The sequence below is a fragment of the Schistocerca serialis genome, chromosome 4, assembly GCF_023864345.2.
Source record: "Schistocerca serialis cubense isolate TAMUIC-IGC-003099 chromosome 4, iqSchSeri2.2, whole genome shotgun sequence".
Taxonomy (NCBI): Eukaryota; Metazoa; Arthropoda; class Insecta; order Orthoptera; family Acrididae; genus Schistocerca; species Schistocerca serialis.
Window position 1 is genome coordinate 902184560 of NC_064641.1, and position 24432 is coordinate 902208991.

General features: G+C 43.1%; 1 protein-coding gene across 1 annotated transcript in view; it reads right to left on the minus strand.

Annotated features, from left to right (window-relative positions):
• The window catches only part of LOC126474836 (arylsulfatase B-like), an 80552-nt gene extending 58259 nt beyond the window's left edge, over window positions 1-22293 (minus strand). The window contains exons 1-3 of the mRNA XM_050102313.1: window positions 22195-22293; window positions 7947-8106; window positions 3176-3411 (exon numbers count right to left, since the gene is read on the minus strand). Of these exons, the coding sequence (XP_049958270.1) occupies window positions 3176-3411; window positions 7947-8106; window positions 22195-22293 (495 nt within the window). The remainder of the gene's footprint in view (window positions 1-3175; window positions 3412-7946; window positions 8107-22194) is intronic.
• Window positions 22294-24432: the final 2139 nt, after the last annotated feature.

A 24432-nucleotide genomic window follows, 5' to 3' on the forward strand; every position in this document is an offset into this window, starting at 1 on the left:
ACATCAGTCACATAACAGAAGCGTAAAAATTCTCTTGCCGTTCTCTCGGAATTGCCAGAGTAGTGCACTTTACTACTTGCTCACTACGTTGCTTTAATGGCATACGAAAGGTGTACAGAGTCTGACCTTTATCAATGATCCCAAAGTTGCGGCCTCCCCTTTGAAGGGTAATGAGGTCTCTTGTCCCCGCTATTAGCGATTATCACCTATTGTTCAAATTATTTTATAAGCAGGCTTTGAGATTCCCTTGTTTTCCTGGATCGATTTCTTGCCGTTTACTGCCATCGTCTTGTTCGTTGCATGGCCGAATTATTATTAGCATGATTGCACCTCTTAGGGCTTGTTATCTCTCGTAAAAAGATTTTGAGAATTGTCATACCTGTTTAGTTCTTTTTTAATTGCCATAACTGTCATTAACTTGTTCATCTGAAATTTTACTTACTGATCTCTTGTCCTCTGAGGGATTATTGTTAAGGACATTCAAACAGATTTTGTAGGTCTTTCAAATGAAATTGACTTTTCTATTTGAAAGCTTCATACTGTTGGATTGTTGTTTAAATATCATAAACTTTGTTTGAGTTTAAAGAACCTTCATATATTCGTGAATATATGTTCATATATTTATGGTTTGTTTTAATTCTGAAACCTTCTATGAGTAAATCATTCTGTGCGCAATTAATGGTGAATGACGATCCAAACGCAGGCGTCCAGTTCATCCCCTACAGTCCTTATTGGTGATATTGAGGCGTCGAGGTTTCCCCATTACATTAATTTTTCTAAACAGTTCATAACTATAATTTATTTTTTGATCGAGCGCAAAAACCTTTAGCGTTAAAATTTGTGCATCATGGTGTGACAGGCCATTCAGCGTTTTGCTGACGGAATGAACTTCTAGTAACGAAGGCTGAACGGATAAGTTACCTATGATTGTGCTACTGTTTCTCTGCACTCTCTTTGGAAAGAATACAGTTTGCATCAGATGATATGAATGAATGAGATCTGCTAGCATCCTCTTTCTTGCACACTCACTTACATTATTAATATTGAATTAACTATAAACAACTAATAATTTGTACCACTTATAAAGTTGATCAAGGAGCCTCCATATCTTGAGCAGAATTGTCATGAAATCAATCAGGGGACCTATAAATAACAACAATGAGAGGTTTAGATCAACGAAATTCAACCAGAGCTGCACAACATACACTCGCAATTGTCATCTGTGAAAACGCATCGCTACCTGGACTATAATCTTTTGCCGAGCGAGATGTCGTCACCTTCAAGTCATGGCACTGTGGAATCGACCCGAAGACTCAAAGTAGGCCTAGTATTTTTTATAGTAATATGCCTTTTACTCTGTATACCCGTTCTTGTAGGAAAGATTCTAATGATGAGAAAATACATGTATGGATGAAAGGACTTGGTGTACTTGCTGAGAATGTAACTGTAACTGCTGATATTAGTGTGTATTATAATTATTAATATAGTGTTATCCTTGACCCCTGTAACCGGGGGCGTTAGCCGAGAACCGCTAGATGTACATATGGTAATCGGGGGCTCAAGGATGCAACAATTTGAAAAAATTAACAAACCATAGTGCCGCACTGCCCGCTGGGCGCCTAGCCGGTCGGTTATGCAACCCGCCTGACTCGGCGCTAGGCCGGCGCAGAAGCACACGCGCGCTCATAGTAGGCGAACCAGAGCGCGCGTACGCTACATTGCTCGCCTGCTGGTGCCTGCAGAGTCTAAGTCCGTTATCAGCGCGTTACATAATGAAGGTCACGCGTTCGCTATATAAGTGGGCAGTGCACGCCAGAGGAATCATTCCGCTGTGAAGCATTATGTCTCGTCGACGTGTCTATCGTCATCGCCGCCACCGCATGCCAGTTTACAAACACATAATTACCTTGCAAAATAAACTTGCTTTGAAACATCAAGGGACTCAACTGGAACACTGTGTTTCATCTACAAGACCACTCCCCCAAACCGTAAAGAACTCCCAGTGACGCAGACAGCTAACCAGTACCCTGGTAAAGGAAGCCTCTGAATTATCGCATTATCTAAGAAGTGCTCTGAGATACCAACAACGTTAGTCAGCCTCTAGGAGCAGTTCACTAAATATAATTCCTTCTACATTTGGGAAAATCTGCTAATTCTCTCATTACTCGTGTACCTAAACTTTGTGGAGAGTGATTTCCTTTTCAGAGAGACATCCTTTGAGCAGGAATACCAGTCAGCTAACTCCAGTCTAGAAATGGTGCAGATCGAACACCAACAACTACAGGAACTTTCCCATCAATGGTCCCACAACCGGCTACTACGATGTCACCTACAAGCTCTGCCGACCTCCGCTTCCCATAACTACTGAGGAGCAGGCCATGCCTAGTGAAACACACCCTGTTGATAGACTCAACTGACACCACTGTAATGTGAGCCGTGCCCTCCACCTTCAGTGCCTTCTCAAGCCCCCTGTAAATGCACTTAGTAGCTATATTAAGATGCTGGTCATGACGAAACATTTGCACGAAATGCACTTTTGTGAGCTCACCACCCATGTCATACTCCCCACCTGTATCAAGGGTGCTCCTAGCTCCACCGACAATCACTGGTTGATCCAACTTCGTAAAATTCCTGCGTAACTTCACTAAGTTCATAATCACGTGAGACAGCTTTGCACTAGGCTTCACAGCGCTAGTGACCTGATACTCATTCCCCAACACTTCCTGTGACTGCTCGCTAATACCTCTGCTATCAGAACTGCGTAACAGCAGAATCTTCTTCTTTGTATTGGAATATGCAGCTGACTTACGCTCTGTAACTGCTGAGATCTGCTATGATTCCTACACCTACAGCTACAATAGGTTCCTCTCCATTAGACACTGACAGCTGATCAAACACACAAAGTGTAACCGTCGTAATATCTCCATATCCTCGCAGCCTTCTTGCCAACTGCCAGTTACCATTCCTTAGTCATCTTCTCCGTCCTATTCCTGTCTAGTTCCTCCTTTGGGTTTTTGACTGCACGTGATGTGCACAGGTCTTACGCTCCTGCTTCTCTATTAATTTATTTTTTCTCCATATCCTGCAATTCCAGAAGAATGTTTCAGTAGAATTAACATTGGCTTCCCCACTGTATTCTCTCCAATGAATTGGCAGCGCAAGTATAAATAATTACCTTGTCTTCGGGCGTCCTCTGGGCGATGAAGTCGAAGTAGCCGATGGAACCGCCCCAGTGGCCCAGGTAGGAGTCGAACCCGCGGTAGGTGGGCGTGAGCTCCACCTCGTGGAAGCCCAGGTGCCACTTGCCGACGGCCCTCGTCACGTAGCCCAGCTCCTTCAGGTATCCAGGCAGCAGCGTGCCAGGGGCCAGGCCGCGACCCTCGAACTCGTCCATAGGAATACCCTGCTGGCCTGTTTATCGCGTCAGTGACTCACTCATGACATAGCGATTTGACCCTTTTCATTCATTTTTAATGTCAGAGACGTGTAGGAAAATTTACGGTCCTCGTGGATGGGGGTTGGGCTGTGGGTTTGCATCCCACAAAAGTAAAAGCCAATTTGAAACATTTCCTAGAGAGAATGTAAACGTCAGATGGATTGAAAGGCATCCACTCTGATTAAGAAGAAATACTCTAGTTTATGGAAGACAGAACGTACAGGGATTTGCATGTAAAATTGAGAATTTAATTCGAGAATTGGAAATACTAAAAATGGATAGCCTTGTAATGATATAAATTAAAAATTAAGGCTGAGGACAAGAAGTGATTTTAGACTATATCCTGTTCTGGAGTGGAGTGGGAAAAACTGAAATCAGATTTAGCAATTTTTACAAGATGGAAACGGAAACAAGGAATAATTAAATAGGAAAAAAGTGATTGAAGGAATAGTCAGTATAACAACGAAACTTCGTGGAATGAAACTGTAGTTAATTTCGGTTATTGCCCAAATGAAGATTCCACTGAGGAGAAGAAGAGAGATTTACTCTATGGCTACAAGAAGTGAATTATGAATATCCATGAAGACTTGAATTTGGTAATAATGGAGAACATAAATCAACGAATTGGAAAGAGATTAACTGATGACGTTACAGGTTCATACGGAGTGGACTCAAAGATGTTGATGGCAGGAGGCTGGTTAATTATGGTAAGATTCAGAAGTGTACTGTTATGAATGGTCAATTTCAGCACAAAGTTTTTAGTAAATACACCTGAATTAAGTTGCTAACAAACCTAAAATCAGTTACAGTCTAGTTAATGGTATGAAGATAGCATGTGACAAGGTACAAGATGTAACGGTAAAAACATGGATAGTGAGTGGCTCCTTCCATTGTGTAATTACTTCAAGAATTGGTTTTTAATTTAAGTCAAAGCTAAAACAGGAAGCGTAGGAGAAGGGTGTTGGAAGCACAACTATAGAGAACCCAAAATAAAGGTTTTAATTTAATGTATATTTTGCAGCTGTGAACTCACTGTGCTCAGTACACGCAAAGCTTAAATAAAAACGCGTTTGGTCACAAATTACGCGACGAATTTCGGACCCTATGCATATTCAGGTGAAGGCATCCGATACATGACTTAGATATACTCTTGATTAATGTGAACTGTATTGTCCTGTTATCAAAAAGTTTTATGTTAGGTTTCTTATTTCGTGAATGGAGTGCGGAAATACGTGAGAAACTGTGGAAAAAATCGGTGATCAAACAAGAAAGAGCATTTTTAACATTTTGAGGTCAGCATATATTGGTTTATTTGTCTACAATTCTTTAAGGACACTGAAGAGATGAATTTCATCACACAATGTGAGGTATCTGAGTTTTGAGAATTTGATATATGCAAGATATAAATTTTAGACAAGTCTTTAAAATTACTAAAATAAGTACAAATAGCGAAATTTATTCATTTAGCATACATTCAGGCATTTTGGTTTTATGGAGGTATATTTCTAATTGTTCTAACAGACTTTGGGTCTAGCCATTGGCTACACTGAATAGTATTGTCAAATCGTTTTCTATCATACTGATCAACCGTTTGGTGTGCAGTAACAGATTCTTCAAAGGGGTTAAATCTGAAAGCATTTATGCGTTCTTGGAAATGGATTTCGAAATATCTGTCTGTTTTCCCTTTATAGTCGGTAGGACAGATGAGGCATAATACTTTGTACATTCCAATGCAGTTGAATTTTTTGTTTCCTTCTTTAATGATGTAGACTAATAATTGTTGTAATTTTTTATTAGTGGATAATGCAATTGTTACTTTGGATTTTTTGAAAACATTTGAAATTTTTTGTGCAATGGGGTCGAGAGACGGGGTGGTTGCAGATATTTTTCTTGTTGTTGTGCTTACCACGTAGGGAGACAGTCAGAAATTTAGAAACAAGTTTCTGAGAACACATAAATGATTTAAGATTCAACCACTTCGACATGTCAGTTATTATGCAGCATATGCTAGAAACCAAATCCATGATCAACATGATAGAAAAGAGTTTGTTAGTACTTTATAGTGAAGAGAATAGTAAGACCTTGAATCCATTAGTACATTTGGGAATATACCTCTACAAAATCGAAAAGCATGAATCCACGTTAAATGAAAATACAGATTTCGCTACTGTACTTACTTTAGCAATTTTGAAGATTTATCTTAAATTTATCTAATCTAAATCTAATGTATATATCAACTCCTTGAAACTCAAATTCCTGACAGTATGTTATGTTTTATCTTTGACCACATCGGGTTAAACTACATCTGTGGAGGGTTTCTAAACAGATCTAAAACAACACGCGCCTTGACTAAAGTGATCTGAGACAGCATTACGAATAAAATAACATATGCTTACCGCAAAAGGTTAAAAATGTTCTTCCTTGTTTATTCTGTAAGCTTCTCACTTCTTTTTTCTATGTTACTCACATTTTGTCGTAGTCAGTTCACGAAATACGAAACCTAACATCAAACTTTCTCATAACAAGAAAATACATTTAACTTTAATGAAGACCAAATGTAAATGATGTATTAGACGCTTTAGATGGATCCACAGCGTCAAAAATGTGTCGTTTAATTAAGTGAAACAGGAAAAAATTCTGACCGAAGACGTTTTTATTCGAACTTCCTGTACTACAAGAAAAAAGTGTAAAAATGTTTTATTAGGAAAGATAAAGTTTGGATGCAGTTGAGGGTGGCTGGAGTTCAAATGAACTACAAAATTTCCTGAAACAATCGATTAAGGAAGCAATGGATAAGGCTTTAGGAAGAGAAAAGGAGAGAACAGTAAGAACCGATTGGATGGCCACTGTATTGTTGGAGGTGGCTGTGGAAAAGACAAAGCTGTATGACTTAGTTATGCCCTGGGAGCAAGAGGATTGAAACTGATATAAGGAATGAATAGAGAAGGATGAGAAATTTAGAGGATATTATAGTGAACAGGTATGGGACAGGGTATCAGAGGAAACAGAGCATTTACTTGAATATAGGAGATTGTAGAAATCATGGTGGATGATAAGATAGACGACAATGGCTGGCAATCCTGAACCCACAATATAACTTGTACCTATTAGACAACGGAAATAGCAATTTGAAAAACTTCTGGTAGAGGAAGGAAGAAATCAGGAAATAGGAGACTACAACAGAAGCAGTAGAACCTATACTAGACGAAGATGTAAAGGAGATGCAGAAAAAGGAAAGAAATGGGGAAGCATGTGGTCTGGAAGGATATGTGGCAGAACTGTGGAAATACGTTCCGCCTGAAATGGAGAGACTCAGTGTAAATTGTTCAGAACCAAGACATTGGTGTGTATCATACATAACTGCTATCTACAAAAAAGGAAACGAGAAGCATCCAAATAACTGTAGGGAAATTAATGTTATCGCATCTATCAGCAGAATTTTTAAACCTGAAAAACATGTTCGGGAATGAGATTGAGGTAAAGACGATGTATGGCTCATACTTTTAGGCAAATAAGTGAGAAGGCGAATTCTAACGGTCAGGACGTACGCCTAATATTTGTCTATTTTGAAAAAGTTGTCAATTCACTATGGGAAGTAATGGAGTATATAGGTACAGAGGCAAAGCAAATAAGACCTAATTCGGAGAATATACCAGCAGCTGTACGCAGTAGTTAAAGTAGGAAAATATTTGAGTGAACCATTCCAAACACAGTAAGGCTTATAAAGGGCTGCGTATGTCACGCCGACCTTGTTTAAAATATGTATGCAGTATATACTGAAATGGTGGAGGTATGAGAGTTGGAACATGGAACTAGATACTCACTATTATTTGGAGATAACAAAGTACTGATTGTTCAAAGTAGGGAGGATGCGAAGTTTATGATAAAGAGGTTATTCGAACGAGGCGGGCTTAGACTAAATGTAAGCGAAACAATCTAACAATTGGAGGAGATGGAGACATATAGCATTGCCGCAGGGAACTATTGATATAATATAGTAGTTTATATGTTTAAGATCGATAATCCACAGCACTGGAAGTTGTGAAGCAGACTTGAAAGGCACGATCCAGCAAGCAAGAGGAGGAATTAAGATGCTAAATGGAATTCTGTGGGACCAGGCAATATGAAAATAAACAAGAAGGGCAATCAGGATATCCAGAACGGAGAGGAGAAGAAATTAGGAAATTAGGAAGATAATGAATATGGAAAAACCGACTGTGCAAAGAATTGACGAAAAGTACTCATCAGTGGTATGGCCATGTACGGCGAATGAAGCAAAAACGATGGTCCAAAGCAATATGTATTGGTCGTCACCGGCAAGGAGTAACCACTGACGGCCTAGACACTGAGAGCGGGAGTAACTGGAATGATGAAGAACAGGAAGACTCCCATGGTCGTATATGCTGGTGAATGGGAATACAGGGCATTTGCTATAGATTAGAGACGCCCTTAAAACTAAAAGTACTATGTCTAGGTGTAATAATTCTTCCGTGGTGTACTGTGCGCTCACCTGTGCGTATGGGATACTTTCCCGTCATTAAGGCAGCCCTGGACGGCGTGCAGAGTGGCTGGACATAGTGGCTGTTGAGAATGATCCCATGGTAAGCCAGTGCGTCCATGTTTGGCGTGGGGATTTGATCTGACCCGTGAAAACTGACGTCATTCCAGCCCTGTTGGACACGAAGTAGAAGGCACGAATTTAGTTCCAGGTGTTATTTTTTAGTAAAGTTAAAACTAGTTGAACTACAGGATCATTACGTCAGTGTCTAATTTAGCCAACGCGAGGCAGACCAGCTCTTATGTACCTTTAATCAGAACTTTAGACGAATGGCGTAGACTGTTTAATAGAGTTAGGCCCCGCAGCCCTAGCAGTTTTCATAAACTCGTTTTCGTGGGTGTGGGACGTCTGTACGCCGAATGAAAGGAAGAACAACTTCTGATTAGACGTCGACCAAAGCGTAGTCACAGATGAGGCAATACATCATAACAACCTACTTAATCCCGAGTGGGTACACATTTGGGAAGCAACACAGTAGCGATTACGTGTAATGTGAATACGAGTCCTTGGTGCATTTCTGGACCTATGTGGTACTAGATACTAGGTAAACTATCATGCTTGTAAAACCACTGTATCCTCAGTGTCGTAACCACGGACAGTTATGCTGATGGAAGAACCCACTTGCGTGATGGGAAGAAATCAATGAAAGGATGCAGGTAGTCCATTGTAAAGCCACCTACTCACATCTGACAAGGTGGCCTATTACTGTCATGGGAACCATGAAAACCTAGGTGCGCTTTCACTCTCTCGTAAGATGTCACAGATCGCCTCCTATCTTTGTTTACAGAGGGGTCAAGTTTCCTACCTCCTCTTTCTCTCGCGAGGCGTGGATGTCTACCACCACGTCACCTACTCGAGGTTTCACCATATTTCAACCAGTTTCTATAGATGCTCAAACCATAAGCCCGTGAACGTCCTAGCAGCCTTGATGTTTGCGAGATGTTTGCTGCCAGGGGCAGAGCCTTAACAACCTTCCCTACACGTCAAAGCGTGGATAGATATGAGTGTGTATGTGAATGTGTGTGTGTGTGTGTGTGTGTGTGTGTGTGTGTGTGTGTGTGTGTGTGTGTGTGTGTGTGGGTGGGTGTTGAGTTGTCACATGTCTTGCCCACATACTCGGCGTCGCCAATGATGACAGGGAGGTAGCATTGACCTGGAGGCCCTCGGCACAGTGCTCCAAGAGGCAAACCTCAGATGTCACAAGGACAAATCAACGTTGTTCTTCATCTCCCAAGTCACTTGCTACTGATACGTATTCACAGCCTCTGGTATTCAGCCTATGTCAGAGTATGTCGACACGATCCAGTGCTTAGCCGTTCCTAAGACACGATGCAGCTAAAGTCCGCCCCAGCGTCAACCAAAGTATTGCAGACGTGTTATCCCACATACAGCCGCCATTGCTGACCCTTCACCCGTTGGTGTGAAGGAATGTCAAATGTGAATGGATGCCTTTATGTGACACAGCACTTCTGAGTCTGACAGTCGTTCCCCCGTCTTACATTCTTAATGGCGTACAATCCGCTCTATCCACTGAATCTGCCGGTGGACGTTCCTGATTGTGGGTGGGGGCCCGTCCTTTCCCAAGTCATAGTTGGCGTCAAACGGCCGATTGCGTTCATGTCTACATCAAAGCGTAACTATGGTGAAATCGAAAAAGAGGCCCTGGCCATCATCTTCGGCGTAAATAAATTTCATGATCATATTTACGGCAGCCGGATCACACTCTTGACTGGTGACAAACTCGTCTGTTATTACACAGCGTTACAGCAGATATTTCCACCCGCACCACGCATTTAGAGTCGACTTGAAGTTGCAGCGCACCACTTGGTTTTTTACCCAAGACTATGGGTGTGGCGCCTTGACAGTTTGCAGTAGGAGTGATGAGAACCGCATCCTGAAGCCGGTAGACTACATCCCACAGTTTGTCTTTCTGGTCAAATAGGACGCTGTCCGTTTTGCAGAATCAAGAGCGAGCTGTAGGCAGAAGGTCGATATGATCTTCGAAGTTCGCAACTCCAGATGAGAGGGTATCAAAAACGAAGAGAAATTTTTATGCTACTGCCTTATAAGAATTTGTGGCCCCAGTGTGGATGGTAGGCTCCGCTTCGTGATTCTTGAGTCCCAGAAGGTTGCAGTAAGGGGTTCATCTGTCACCATATCTGAATGGTGTGGGAGTGATAGGAGTTTGGGGCCTGAAATTTTCCTTTGATCTGGATGATATCACTTTCTTCTCTATATAGAAGGGGGCTAAGTGGATGAAGGGGAAGTGACCCCAAAATACAGTACGTGTCCAAGTTGATAGGTATAGCTTAAGTCACAGTGCCTGTCTAAAAATTGACTGAGTGTCCATTGATGTCTAGAGAAAGGTGCAAGAAATTAGAGGCAAGAGCCAACGTAGCACACATGAAACTTGTGACATGTCGTTGCCGTTTCTTTCATGATCGCCATCGTCCCACGTATTACAGTCCACCACCATGTTGAGAGCCGACATATAGATGTCTGCCCGATATTGCATCTTGCAATTTTCGCTAAACATTTCCACATGTACAAACAATGTTTTGACGGTTCATGAAACATTGTCTACATGATGGAAGTTACTATGTGCAACGGCGGTAGGGATGGTCTGTGGGGTCGAGGTGCTGCCTGCCTGAGGCCCTGCTTCCAAGACTGAGAGGATTGCGGGTTTGTAAGCAAAATGGGTCGTGTGTCTCTTATATGTGTTGTCAATCGGTGCGATTTTTCGAACACACGGATGATGGAGAGACATGTTTCAAGAGATTGATTCTTAAGGTTCAGAAGATCCATGCAGAAACCATTGTGTGGGGCTTGAACCAGTAATGTTTCTCGAACTAGTAATGCGGCATAGGATAGTTTGCAATTGTAGATGGAGCAGTAGAAACTGCAGTCTCTGGCAAATCCTTGAATCCAGGCAATCTATTCTCTTTATGACTGAATGACCTACTTGTGGAAAATGAAAAACGGCAGCTGAAAGAACATATGTCATGCTGCAACAACATGGACTTGTAAGTAGGATTTTTCCAGAAAACTGGTCTTCAGTTGCTCATGCAGTAGTACTTCTTCATATACCATATTCATATAGTGGTTCTGATTCAAGGTTTAACTTACTGTTGAGAAGTTGAAAGATCTTCGGTCGTGTATAGATGAGGAAGTATGTTCAGTGCTGTTTGGGCTCTATGATGTCACGGGTGATGAATTATTGTCTCAGACAGACAGCACAGTTCGCGCAGGGTTCAACCTTTTCACGAAACTGTTGCAATCCAGGCGGCGCTGAATGAAGGCCAAAGATGGTGGAGAAGAGATTTGTTAGAAGATTGGATGGTTCTATCGGTGGAAATGGCTCTGAGCACTATGGGACTTAACATCTGAGATCATCAGTTCCCTAGACTTAGAACTACTTAAAACTAGCTAAACAAAGGATATCACACACATCCATGCCCGAGGCAAGATTCGAACCTGCGATCGTACCGGTCGCGCGGTTCCAGACTGAAGCTCCTAGAACCGCTCGGCTACACCGGCCGGCCCAGATGATTGGAAAGGTCCCCAGAGGGAGTGGGGTACCTGCTGATATATGTTCGAAAAATAGCTCCACATTCAACTGTATCTACTGAAGGACATACCGTAAGAGAATCGAGAGCTCGTTTTTCCCGCGCGCCGTTCGAGAGTCGCACGGTAGAGAGACAGCTAGAAGGTGATTCATTAAACCCTCTGCATGCATTTTATTGTGAATAGCAGAGAAATCACGTAGATGTAGATGTAAAAGTTCTGAGGGATGAGTGATATCTACAGTTACTGCAACATTGCGGGTGTTGAAGGTCCTCTGTCGAACTAAAGTTGTACACCGTCCTATCCTCATCCCCAAATGAAGCGTTAAACTTAACGACACAGGAAAACAATATCCAGGATATAACAACTTTATTGCACAAATAAGCGTATCCTTTGACACTGTGCAAACATAGGCAAAGAACACACAGACAAGAGTAACACAACACGTACAAAATAACTGTGGATCACAATAACAAATGAGATGTGCTCTAAGCAGTGAGGACACTGGTACGGCACTCACAGAGCAAACACGTTCGGAACTAAACATTGCCTGTAGCCACTTGCTAGAAGCTAAGTTAGGCGATGATCACTAGCTGGATGTTAGACATAATTTAACTTAAACTAACTTACACTAAGGACGACATACACACCCGTACCCGAGGGAGGACTCGAACTTACGACGGGGTGGAGGGTGGGGGACCACGCGGACTGTAACAAGACGCCCAAGACCGAGCGGCTACCCCGCGCGGTTGGATGATAAGTCTGTGACCTGTGAGTCCGTGTCTAACGATGACGATTGTTCCGGTTTAGGTTCAATAAGCAGCATTCAGTGTGGGGCTGAAAGCCAAAATGTCCAATTCAGAATGACGTCACTAATGACGAATGCACTGTGTCGCTGCGCATCCCTGGATATAAAGCGAAGTGAGAGTCCGGGAGAAGAGTAGACGATGACTTCCGACAAAGGCATTTGTCCCTAACGACGGACTTCGAGAGGAATCCTGTTTGATGGCGTAAGTAGATGGCGTGAGTAGTTACTTGGATCGGGAGAGGCTTTTAAAGCGTGACTGACTGGCGCTGTCCTGAGACCAGCTTATATACCAGCTTATATAGTTGCCTTCCGCGGAATACTGTGGGTATTGTTGCCCTATCATGTGTTGTGTGGACGCAAGTAGTTCCGGTGTTGGCGACGCTCTTTGCCAGCGCCAGCTCTGCCTCCTGGTGATCAGTCTTGACGACTTTGTGTTGTACTTGGAATGCTGAGGAGGGCGTGGACAGGGATGGCTGCCCCTGCCAGGGAGCTGCCCACAACATTGCCGATCTGTTGTGCGGGAACTGACTACATAGCATACCTGCTTCACGATTATGGAAGTACTGAAGATGCAAAACAATACTGTGACGCATACGACAGCCTACGTATGGGTTGACGATTGAGATGCAAGGCTGCAAGACTACACTGGACTTGTGGTATGATTCGAAAGACTACAGGTGACTGAGTTTATGCCCTGGCACTAATCACTTTAACCCATAAGCCTTCCAGTTCTCCACCTGGAACGTGATTCTGCTAAATTTGATTTTGCTCTTTGACTGAGATTGTTGTTATTGGTTTGCTTTAGAGGTTATCACATTTATTAGAATCTAATTGAACTCATATGCTTAAATAATTTAATTAAATGATGGCCTTGTCATTTTTGTAGTCAACTGTTTGTGGGTGATTAATATATCAGCATGGAACTGACGTTTCATAAAAATAATGGCGCAGCTTCATTGATGATAAAATAGGACAAATAATAAAGGTTATACATGATGAAAAATAAATCATGACATGTTGGCAACACAAGTGGACGCAACAAATAGTTAACACTTCAATGGTTGGCAGTAGGTTGGTAAAAACTAAGGTTTGTCAGAGTAAACTATTTACTTTGGCTCCAAACGTGGATAAGGCAATATGAAACTATCTAAAACTGAATAGACTTTGATGCATTTATTCTATACAGAAGTTATACTACGCCGGTACAGCTAACAACAAATTTAGCACTGTCTCATGGGACAGTCGTGGTTTGAGCTTGTGCAGAGCAGTAATGAGCCGCGCCTGTAATTCGTTATCGTGGTCACAAAATATGTGAAGTCGTGGCTAGCAATCTGTTAGACAGATCGCAATTAATCTCTAAAGGAGCCCTCAAATTTCGGCAGATTCTAGCTTGTGACACTCGTGTTTGCTGGTCGTGCCGTGAACCAATTTCTCGCTTACATGGCAGTGCACACAAGAAGTTCGAACGTGAAGGCGGCAGACCTGACACGAATAAGATTGCTCCCAGCACAGCGAGCTGTCCGAGGTGTCTGTACAGCTACGTCCTCACCAAAAGCTCCAGAGTCAAAACCAATGCCAGCGTGAAGTCACACTCAGGAAGAGTTTCCCAAGTGCAGCCCGCTCATAGCAATAGTCAAGACCAGAATCCTATCCAGACCGGAGTCTGAATCAGAAGAACAGGCTTCGCTGTTCCTCACTTTCCATCAAACCTCAGTAAACTCCAGAGAAGCACACATGCAACCACCCCCACAAGGGTTTCATGCCAATTACAAAACTCCACAGGACCTACATGTCTCGCCCCCCCCCCCCCCCTCACGCCTCTAAGTCGTCTGCTCTACCCATGGGGAAGAAGCCAATCCCTGAGTTGTATATTCCAAGGTATAGAGAAGAACACGTTGTGCTCCCATTTTTTTTTCACAGCGCTTTAGGCAGCATGCTGTGAGTATTCATTTAATCGTAAAGTGAACAGCACATTTATCACAGAGATCGTATCACAGACATCGTTATCTAGATGGCCCAAATGTTACAGCGTGTCTGACCAGGAGCGTCTGATAAACTAAGAGAACTGCTTTTGTGTCCCAACGTAGACCGTTCCAGAGGCACCGTAAATGTTCTAAAATTGTTTTCAAAGATCTGAGGTTTCCCAGAAACTCAGAAGGAAGAGGGATGACACGACCTGGCAGCTCCCTCGATAGCATCAGTTCCACTTTGAACATGGAAACACTTGAACTTTTACGGCCATCCTTCTGTTAACAAACGGTATTTACGACACTGTCGAAATGCCTTGGAAAGGCAACCTGAATTTCTCTCACACCCCTGCACCTACCGTGGCAAAAGGCATCCAACACGTAGGTCAGGGAGGCAGCCTTTTTCCTCTTTCGCCAAAAGCATTGTCTGCACACCGGTGCGAGAAGTTCATGGGACCAGCATTCTGTCTCCTGTAAGTGCTTGGAGCTATTCCTTTCCCTAATAGCTCAACATGGCTTCCAAAGCCCAAACGTCCACTGCGACTTTGCTGTTAAATGACCAAATTGCCTGCTTATTCTCAACTCCAGGAAATGCTATTCAAAGGTGATCGACAATAAAGGTCTCGCATGAATTAACAATGTGTATCGTACCATCAGTGCCTGGTCGTGTTGATAACTTTCTGTCGTCTCACAAAAATGTCTTGAGTGTAAAATCAGAGCGTGAAATCAGAGAGGCCTTGAATATAAAAAATAGTGAATGAGTCGTCCTCTCTCAAGCCTGTTGCTATTATGTGATCAGTGGAGCGGAATACCTGGATGTTGTGACAGACGGCACGCACATACATGAATATGTTATAATGTGCTTGTTGAGCAACATGCCATTCCTCCTTCATGATATGGACAGATTTGTTCGGAATGGACATTTGCTGTGCACGTGCATTACGTCACGTACTCATTGAATCCAGCATAGAGTTACTGACTTGTCCAAATGCTCCACACGCGTTGGTATTGAAGAATTAGACCAGGCAGTCACATGCGGACTCACAATGCAGCCCGTTTAAAAATCTATACGTTCTAGTAACATTGCCACTTGATCAGACGCCATTCTCTGAGACTTTTAGTGTTTACTAAGCAACTGACATTGTTGTCACCACCCAATTATGCATTATTTGTCACTTCTTAGTCAGATAACAGGATCTTGCACTGCTGCAATCAATGTATTGTGGTGGCCCCTCTACATTTTAGTTATATTCTCATCTATGGTAAACATACACTATTATTTTAAAAGTATCCAGTTGCACGTACGTAATGTGGAATTAATCGCTGGATGACATGTGAGGCAGATCCGCCAGTATGAAAGGACGCAGGAGTATTGTGTTTTCGGTAGAGTAGCCAAAGCAGTGGAATCAAGTAGTCGGAGAACTCAGAGACCACAAACGTGGACTACTCACTGAATTTCACGCTAGTAACAAACCCATCAGTGATGCCTGACAGCAGGTGAAGTGACAGTGAACAGGAAGCAAGAACCGCAGCTAAAGATGGACTTATGTACTGAGAGACAGGGACCGTCGATTATTGCGGACCGTGGTTGTAGAAAAAAAAATGTTCAAATGCCTCTGAGGACTATGGGACTCAACATCTGAGGTCATCAGTCCCCTAGAACTTAGAACTACATAAACCTAATTAACCTAAGGACATCACACACATCCATGCTCGGGGCGGGATTCGAACCTGCGACCATAGCGGTCGCGTGGTTCCATACTGAAGCGCCTAGAACCCCTCGGCCACTGTTGCCGGCCGTTGTAGAAAAATCGCGTAAAATCAGGGGAAGGAATCGCTCATTGATTCCAGTGTGCTTCCAGATGTTATATTTGCCAAATGAATGCTTGTAGGGAGATAAAAAAACGAGACACACTGTCGACCAGTTGGAAATAAATGATCCGGAGTGATGAAACACGCTTGCATTCTGATGGAAGGATTTGTGTTTGATTAATTCGTGGGGAACGTTACGTGCCATCGTGTGTAAAGCCAGCTGTGAGGTACGGTAGAGATATTGTTACCGTGTAAGATTGGTTTTCGTGGTTAGTCATTGCTCATGGGAAACCGCTAAATGTAAGGGATATGAACACTCTCTAGAGCATTGTGAACTGCGTCTAGTACAGAAACAACCCGGAGGTGGTTACAGTTTGTGTCAACATGCAAATCCACCCTTTCATAAGCAGCACCTGTTAGGCAATAATTTGTGGACAATAACATTCCTGAAACTGACCGGCCTGCTCAAATTCTCTCCCTGAACCAATTGGAACACATTCGCGATTAGTCAGAACTTCGACATCGCTCCATATATCTGCATCTAACATTAGTACATTCTTTGGTTTTGTCTTTTGAGGCACAGACATTCAGAGAGCTTGTTGAATCTATACATAGTAGAGTTCAAGACGTTACAAAGTATGGTTACACCTAATATTAACGTCGCCCCTTCTCGTAGTGGTGCCAAGGCAGCGCGACGAAATATAGTCCTGTAGGCGGCGGTGTTGATATGATTCGTCGTGTCAGCGTTGTACCACTGCAAGAAATGATACACAGCTGGATGCGATTGGAAGGAGGAAGTGTTCTTATGGCCTTCCATCTGCAACTATCAAGAGTACACAACTACTTTGGACTGTGATTGTGTCGACGCAGCTACGGTTTCCCTACAAACTTCATCACAGGAACAAACAACAGAGAAGCCAAAAGCGAAGATGGGTTGCCTTTCGCAACAACACGGTTAGGACCACAGACCTTCAGAACGCAACTTCATCACTTTCACGGCGAGAGATATACCCGTCGGTGCAACGTCAATAGTTAAGAGAGGACTTCATTTGGCATCTTCGCCACGGGACTTTCATGTCTGTGAAATAATTGGCGTTGAAGAGACAGTCCGCAAACTCAGAAACAGGGGACAAAATAAGGCGTGAATCGAGCCCTGTTCTCAAGAAATCAAAGTTACCAGCGTCGCACAGAGCAGAGCTGAAGGTAATGAGACGCGAGCTCTGCCCAGTGGTGGAAGCACTGTGGTCCTTCCTGCTAACAAGGTCAATCCAGCCGTAACTAACTGTTTTTTTCAGTCATCAGTCTTCTGCCGGCCATGAATACCTCTAATGTGCTAACCTCTTCATCTCAGAGTAGCACTTGCAACCTATGTCCTCAATTATTTGCGTTGATGTATTCCGGTCTCTGCCATTTACAGCTCCCTCTAGTACCATGGAAATCATTCCTTGATGTCTTAACAGATATACTATCATCCTCTCCCTTTTCCTTGTAAGTGTTTTCCACATATTCCTTTCCTCTCCGGTTCTGCGCTACACCTCCTCATTCCTTGCCTTATCAGTCGACTTCATTTTCAACATTTGCTTGTGGCACCACATCTAAAATGCGTCGATTCTCTTCTGTTCCGGTTTTCCCACAGTGCATGTTTCACTACCAAGCAATGCCGTGCTGCAAATGTACATTCCTAAAAATTTCTTCTCAAATTAAGACCTATGTTTGAATCTAGTAGATTTCTCTTGGTCAGGAATGCCCTCTGTGCCTCTATCTGCTTGTGCTTTTGATGTCCTCCGTCCACCATTTTGCTACCCAGGCAGCAGAATTCCTTAACTTCATCTACTTCATAACCATCAATCTTGACTTGAAGTTTATCGCTGTTCTCACTTCTCCTACTACTCGTTACTCTGGCCTTTCTTCGATTTACTCTCAATCCACATTCTGCACTCATTAGACTGTTCAGTCCATTCGACAAATCATGTAATTCCCCTTCACTTTGACTCAGGATAGCAATGTCATCAGCAAATTGTGTCAAATTGTGTCACTGATATCCTTTGACCTTGAATTTTAACTCCACTCCTGAACCTTTATTTTATTTCCATCGTTACTTCTTCGACGTACAGATTTAAGAGTATGGGCGAAAGACTACATCTCTGTCTTACATCTTTTTTAACCAGAGCACTTTGTTCTTGGTCATCCACTCTTATTGTTTCCTTTTGGCTCTTGTACATACTGTATATTACCCGTCTCTACCTACAGGTTACCCATATTTTTCTCAGAATTTCGAACCTCTTGCAACATTTGACACTGTTTAACGCTTTTTCCAGGTCAACAAATCCTCTGAACGTGTTTTGATTTTTCTCTAGTCTTCCTTCCATTATCAACCGCAACGTCAGAATTGCCTCTGTAGCGCCTTTACCTTTCCTAAAGCCAAACTGATCGTTATCTAATACATCCTCAACATGCTTTTCTATTCTTCTGTATATTATTCTTGTCAGCAACTTGGATGCATGAGCTGTTAAGCTGATCATGCGATAATTGTCGCACTTATCAGCTCTTGGAATGCGAAGACTATCATGTACGCAAATTCTTTTAACTACTGGACCAAGATACTTACCAGAATCTCCCACGCGACGCAGTGTCTAGAATAAAAGAAAAACTTCTCGACTTCTCAGGCACGTAGATCATCTACTGCTTATATTTTACCGAAGATCTACAATGAAGACACGCCATTCCTCCTCATTGTATCCACTATCCGTTCACCTACATATAAGCTGGCGAAATACTTCGCTTGTGTCCTCGCTCCACATGTGGGGCGCTGTGAACATCATGTTAAAAACTCAGCAGATTTTGTGAGCCGAATTAACTGCCTTCAACTTTGTAAGTAGACATTACGATCAGTTTTAGATACGGAGTAACTAAAGCTTAGTTATATCTCTGTATACGTTGACGACACGTTTGTCATTTGGACCCACGGGCGTGAGAAACTTGAAGAGTTCTTGAAATATCTCTACGTCATTAACAGTAACATGCAGTTCACCTTGGAGGTAGAAAAAAACAATGCATTGCACTTCCTCGACGACTTCTACATCTACATCCATACTCCGCAAGCCACCTGACGGTGTGTGGCGACCTCATCCACCGTAAAAGAAATGAACGCCTTGACAACAGCATCTGAAGAAAGCCTACTGTTGTGTTGGCAGAAGAGCCAACACCGTGTTACGAGCTGAGGCCGAAATGCACGCGTTTAGCTCACACAGGCTGGCGTGAGGAGGGAAGTACTATACTGACGTGAGGTCTGGAACATGACAAGGCATTAGAATTCGGAAAGCGGACGTAATTAGTTTGACACTTAACTTTAATCCATTAATGATGAATGTCGCTCTTGACAGTACATGAGTCACAATATTATCTGTTCAGAAGACATAGTAACTGAATATGGCGCCTTGCTAGGTCGTAGCAAATGACGTAGCTGAAGGCTATGCTAAACTGTCGTCTCTGCAAATGACAGCTTATGTAGTCAGTGAACCATCGCTAGCAAAGTCGGCTGTACAACTGGGGCGAGTGCTAGGGAGTCTCTCTAGACTAGACCTGCCGTGTGGCGGCGCTCGGTCTGCAATCACTGATAGTGGCGACATGCGGGTCCGACGTATACTAACGGACCGCGGCCGATTTAAAAGCTACCACCTAGCAAGTGTGGTGTCTGGCAATGGCACCACACCTATCCACATCGATCTATACTTGCACACCATCAGCCATCATCACTTGGCATACAAAGGCACTGTGTTACAAACATTGGTGCATCGTTCAAGAATTATATTTGATACTAAAAACCTGCCGCGCGAGCTGAAGCACCTACGCAAGGTCTTCGGGAGCAACGGCTAGCCGGCCGGTATGGACAAGCGGTTTTAGGCGCTTCAGACTGGAACGGTGCGACCGCTACGGTCGCAGGTTCGAATCATGCCTCGGGCATGGATGTGTGTGATGTCCTTAGGTTAGTTAGGTTTAAGTAGTTCTAAGTTCTAGGGGACTGATGATCTCAGATGTTAAGTCCCGTAGTGCTCAGAGCCATCAGCCATCTGAATCCCTGCTCTCCCGTTGACTGACTGCAGGGTGTGGGGGTTCACCTTTTCTGCGGTCCAGTTCCGTGGCTTCAAAAGACGATCTACCACCTGCTGGTTACATTTGTACCAACAAGATGGTTTTGCGGCCAGATGCAAGAGTAACCAAGATTTGCAAATGTAACACAGTTTAGTTTTCATTATAGAAGGAAAGAAAGTCACTTCGCTGGTGTGCTGCTGTAAAATATAGTACGAAATTCAACATGACACAAAATTACAGTGCTATGGGTTGGTGCAAATATTTGAAATACCAAAAACTAATATTACTTTTAGTTTTTTAATGCATCTTAATAGCTTCTGTCAGCCTACAAAAAGCATTCGACGGTGTAAATAGCTAAGAGATCTTTGAAATAGTAAAACATATACGGTATAAGGCAAAGCAAGTGACATGCAATATACACTATGCGATCAAAAGGATCCTGACATCGCCAGATACATACCTTTTTGGTATTAGGAGCATTGTGCTGCCACCTACTGCCAGGTACCTCAGCGACCTCAGTAGTCGTTAGGCATCGTGAGAGAGCAGAATGGGGCGCTCCGCGGAGCTCACGGACTTCGAACGTGGTCAGGTGATTGGGTATAACTTGTGTCATACGTCTGTACGCGAGATTTCCACACTCCTAAACATCCCTAGGCCCACTGTTTCTGACGTGATAGTGAAGTGAAAACGTGAAAGGACACGTACAGCATAAAAGCGTACAGGCCGACCTCGTCTGTTGTTTGACAGAGACCGCGGACAGTTGAAGAGGGTCGTAATGTGTAGCATTCAGACATACATCCAGACCTTAACACAGGAATTCCAAACTGCATCAGGATCCACTGCAGGTACTGTGACAGTTAGGCGGGAGGTGAGAAAACTGGCCAAACGACGCCTCCCCTGGTGTAAGGAGCTTTAATGCTGGACGGTTGAACAGTGGAAAAACGTTTTGTGGAGTGACGAATCACGGTACACAATGTGGCGATCCGGTGACAGGGTGAGGGTATGGCGAATGGCCGGTGAACGTTATCTGCCAGCGTGCCAACACTAAAATTCGAAGGCGGTGGTGTTATGGTGTGGTCGTGTTTTTCATGGAGAGGGCTTGCACCCCTTGTTGTTTTGCGTGGCGCTATCACAGCACAGGCCTACATTGATGTTTTAAGCGCCTTCTTGCTTCCCACTGTCGAAGAGCAATTCGGAGATGGCGATTGCATCTTTCAACACGATCGAGCACCTATTCATAATGCGCGATCTGTGACGGAGTGGTTACACGAGAATAACATCCCTGTAATGGACTCTCCTGCACAGAGTCCTGACCTGAATCCTACAGAACACCTTTGGGATGTTTTTGTAACGCCGACGTGATGCCACGCCTCACCGGCCGACATTGATAACTCTCCTCAGTGCTGCACTCGGTGAAGAATGGGTTGCCATTCCCCAAGAAACCTTTCAGCATCTGATTGAACGTATGCCTGCGAGAGTCGAAATTGTCATCGAGGCTAAGGGTGGACCACCACCATATTGAATTACAGTATTACCGATGGAGTGCCCCACGAACTTGTAAGTCATTTTCAGCCAGGTGTCCGCATACTTTTGACACACTTAGTGTATGTAAAACTCAAAAGACAACAAAGGAAAGGAACAGGAAAGTTCTCGAGTAGAACAGGTCGTAGGTTTGAGATTTGCCATTCTCTTATACTCTTCAACCTGTGTACGGAGAGCAATGAACGAAGTAGTAGTTGGTTGAAAAGTGCGGTATAAATTAATGTTAAAAGAATGTAGGTAAAAATATCGCAGTCCTCTGAAGAGGTGAATAAGAATTTCAAGACTGGTTGAATGGAATAAACACCCTACTGAGCGCACAGTATGCATTAAGAATAAACAACAGAACACTAAATTATTAAGAAACAAGAAATCTGCGAACGGGGCTGAACTTAAAATCCAACTTGCTGGTACTTACCATATCGTCGGCGAGTATGAAAATGATGTGAGGCGGTTTAGTATCAGCAGAGGAGGTCGTCGTCAGCAACACGAATAGTAGCAAAACCGTTGTCAGCATGTTTTCGAGTAGCTCCATCCCAACAAAAGCACTGAAGAATAAAGTTTTCTATAAATATAAGCTCTCTGTTTTCTAAAAGAGTGCCGTAAAATCATTTCTTTTACGTTCTCTCAGGATTTTATTTTATTTCTAATGAATCTGTAATCTGCTAATGGAAGTATACAGGAGGTGGGCAAAGATATTCAAAAGACAAAAACACAACACATTACCATGCCTAAGAGGGCGTAAGGAAACCGTTCACGTACAAAACAGATTACGGTTGTCTCGAAATCGATAAATACATGTCATGTATGGTCTCCAAAGGAAACTTATGCCATTCTTCTTACAAAATAGTGGCAAGTTGAGGTAAGGGAGATGGGTAGCTATCAAGCACGCTCCGTTCCAAAGCAGACCAGAAATGCCCTGCAACAATGAGATCTGGTAACTCCAGTGGCCAGTTCATCCTTGTGCTCACGAAACCAGCCCTGGACAATGCGGGCTGTATGAACAGGGGGTCTTTCGTTTTGGACCATAGGATCACGATTGGGGATTAATTGTTTTACAATGGGAATGACCTGATCGGTCAAAGTGGTCACATAATCCTTGGCAGTAATAAGACCTTGGAGAACAAACATGGGGCTCATGGAATACCATGATACAGTCACCCAAATCATCACCCAAGACACGCCGATTAACTCTTGGCGTGACATGGAGCTTCTGAATTACAGGAAAATTACACCAGAAAGCCTTCACAGAAAAGACCACTAGTCTAATCTTCACAGTAAAATACACGGGTATAGTTAATTGCTTAGGAGAAGCACGCGAAGAAATAGAAGAAAGTAAATTACTGTGTATCAGACAATTCCCGCTCTGCTACCGCTACTGTTGCATCTGCTCGGCTCGACGTCTGCCGGTGCATTGCGGGAACCCTCTGGTTGTCATCCGCTGCAGCGTGCCCTCACAGCACAGCGGCACGTGGACGAGATTCCTCGCTCTGTTATGTTGCCCTTCATGGCAAGCCACCCTGTGTTTACGTTTCAGGAAAACAACGCCCGCTCGTCGCACACGACAGAGTGTCTGCAGTTTGTCTTCGTGCTTGCCAAATCCCACTTTTTCCGACAATGTCACAGGATCTCTCCCCAATTGAGAACACTAGGAGTGTTGTTGGCAAGACCCTCCAACAGGCTCGGGATTTTGACAGTTTAATGTGCCAGTGGGACAGAATTTGGCCCAATATCCCTCAAGCGCATATCGAACAATTCTATCAACTCTATCTATCAAGCCGGACAACTGCTTGCGTACCGACTTGCTCCATTTGTGAAGATCTTTCTGTTGACTAAATCATCCAACTTTTCTGAAATTGTAATTATTTCTTGTTAGTACACGTATATCACATCTGTCGGTTTCTGTCCCATTCCGATAGTTCCTTCAGCTTGCTTTTTTATTTTACTTAATTTTTAATAGAGCATAATAAGTTAATAGGATGGTGAAGCATACTTGTATCTACTTGCCGCTGTTGTCTCAAAGCTATAAAATTTGATGTGTAATGAGATAATTATGGTCAGGACAGATCTACTGTGATGGGAAGTGTGGGCCATGCTCAGAATACGACTAAATAATGTGGAGATGTTGTGGTGATATGTGGAGTATGTTGTGTGCAATATGATTAAATACGAGAAAATGAAGTGTACCTACAGGTTCTTCTCTTGGCCTCTGAAGCACAGCAAATTACATGGCTAAGTTTCTGTTATTATTGCTACTGTCGTAAGTGACTGAAGCCTTATTTGTCTGTAACATTGTAAAAGTACGCCATGTAGCTAGTTTCCAGTGTGAGGAATGCGAGTTTTAATGTCTGTTCCATCATATGCGAAAGGCAATACGTATCTGAACTCTCCCGTAAACTGACTGAAGGCTACTGCCCACTGTGCATATTGAATCCATTGATTTGACTCTACTTCTGTTATTCACTGTGTCTTTTGCGGATATATCAAGCTAATGAATGAAAATGTGGTGTAACTCTGCCGTAACCTGACAGAAGGCAACTGACCACTCTGCATATTCAGTCCATAGATTTGACTCTATTTCTGCCAAATCACTGTGTTGTTTGTAGGTATTTCATGCTAATGAATGGAAATGTGGTGGAAGTTAACTTTTCGTGCA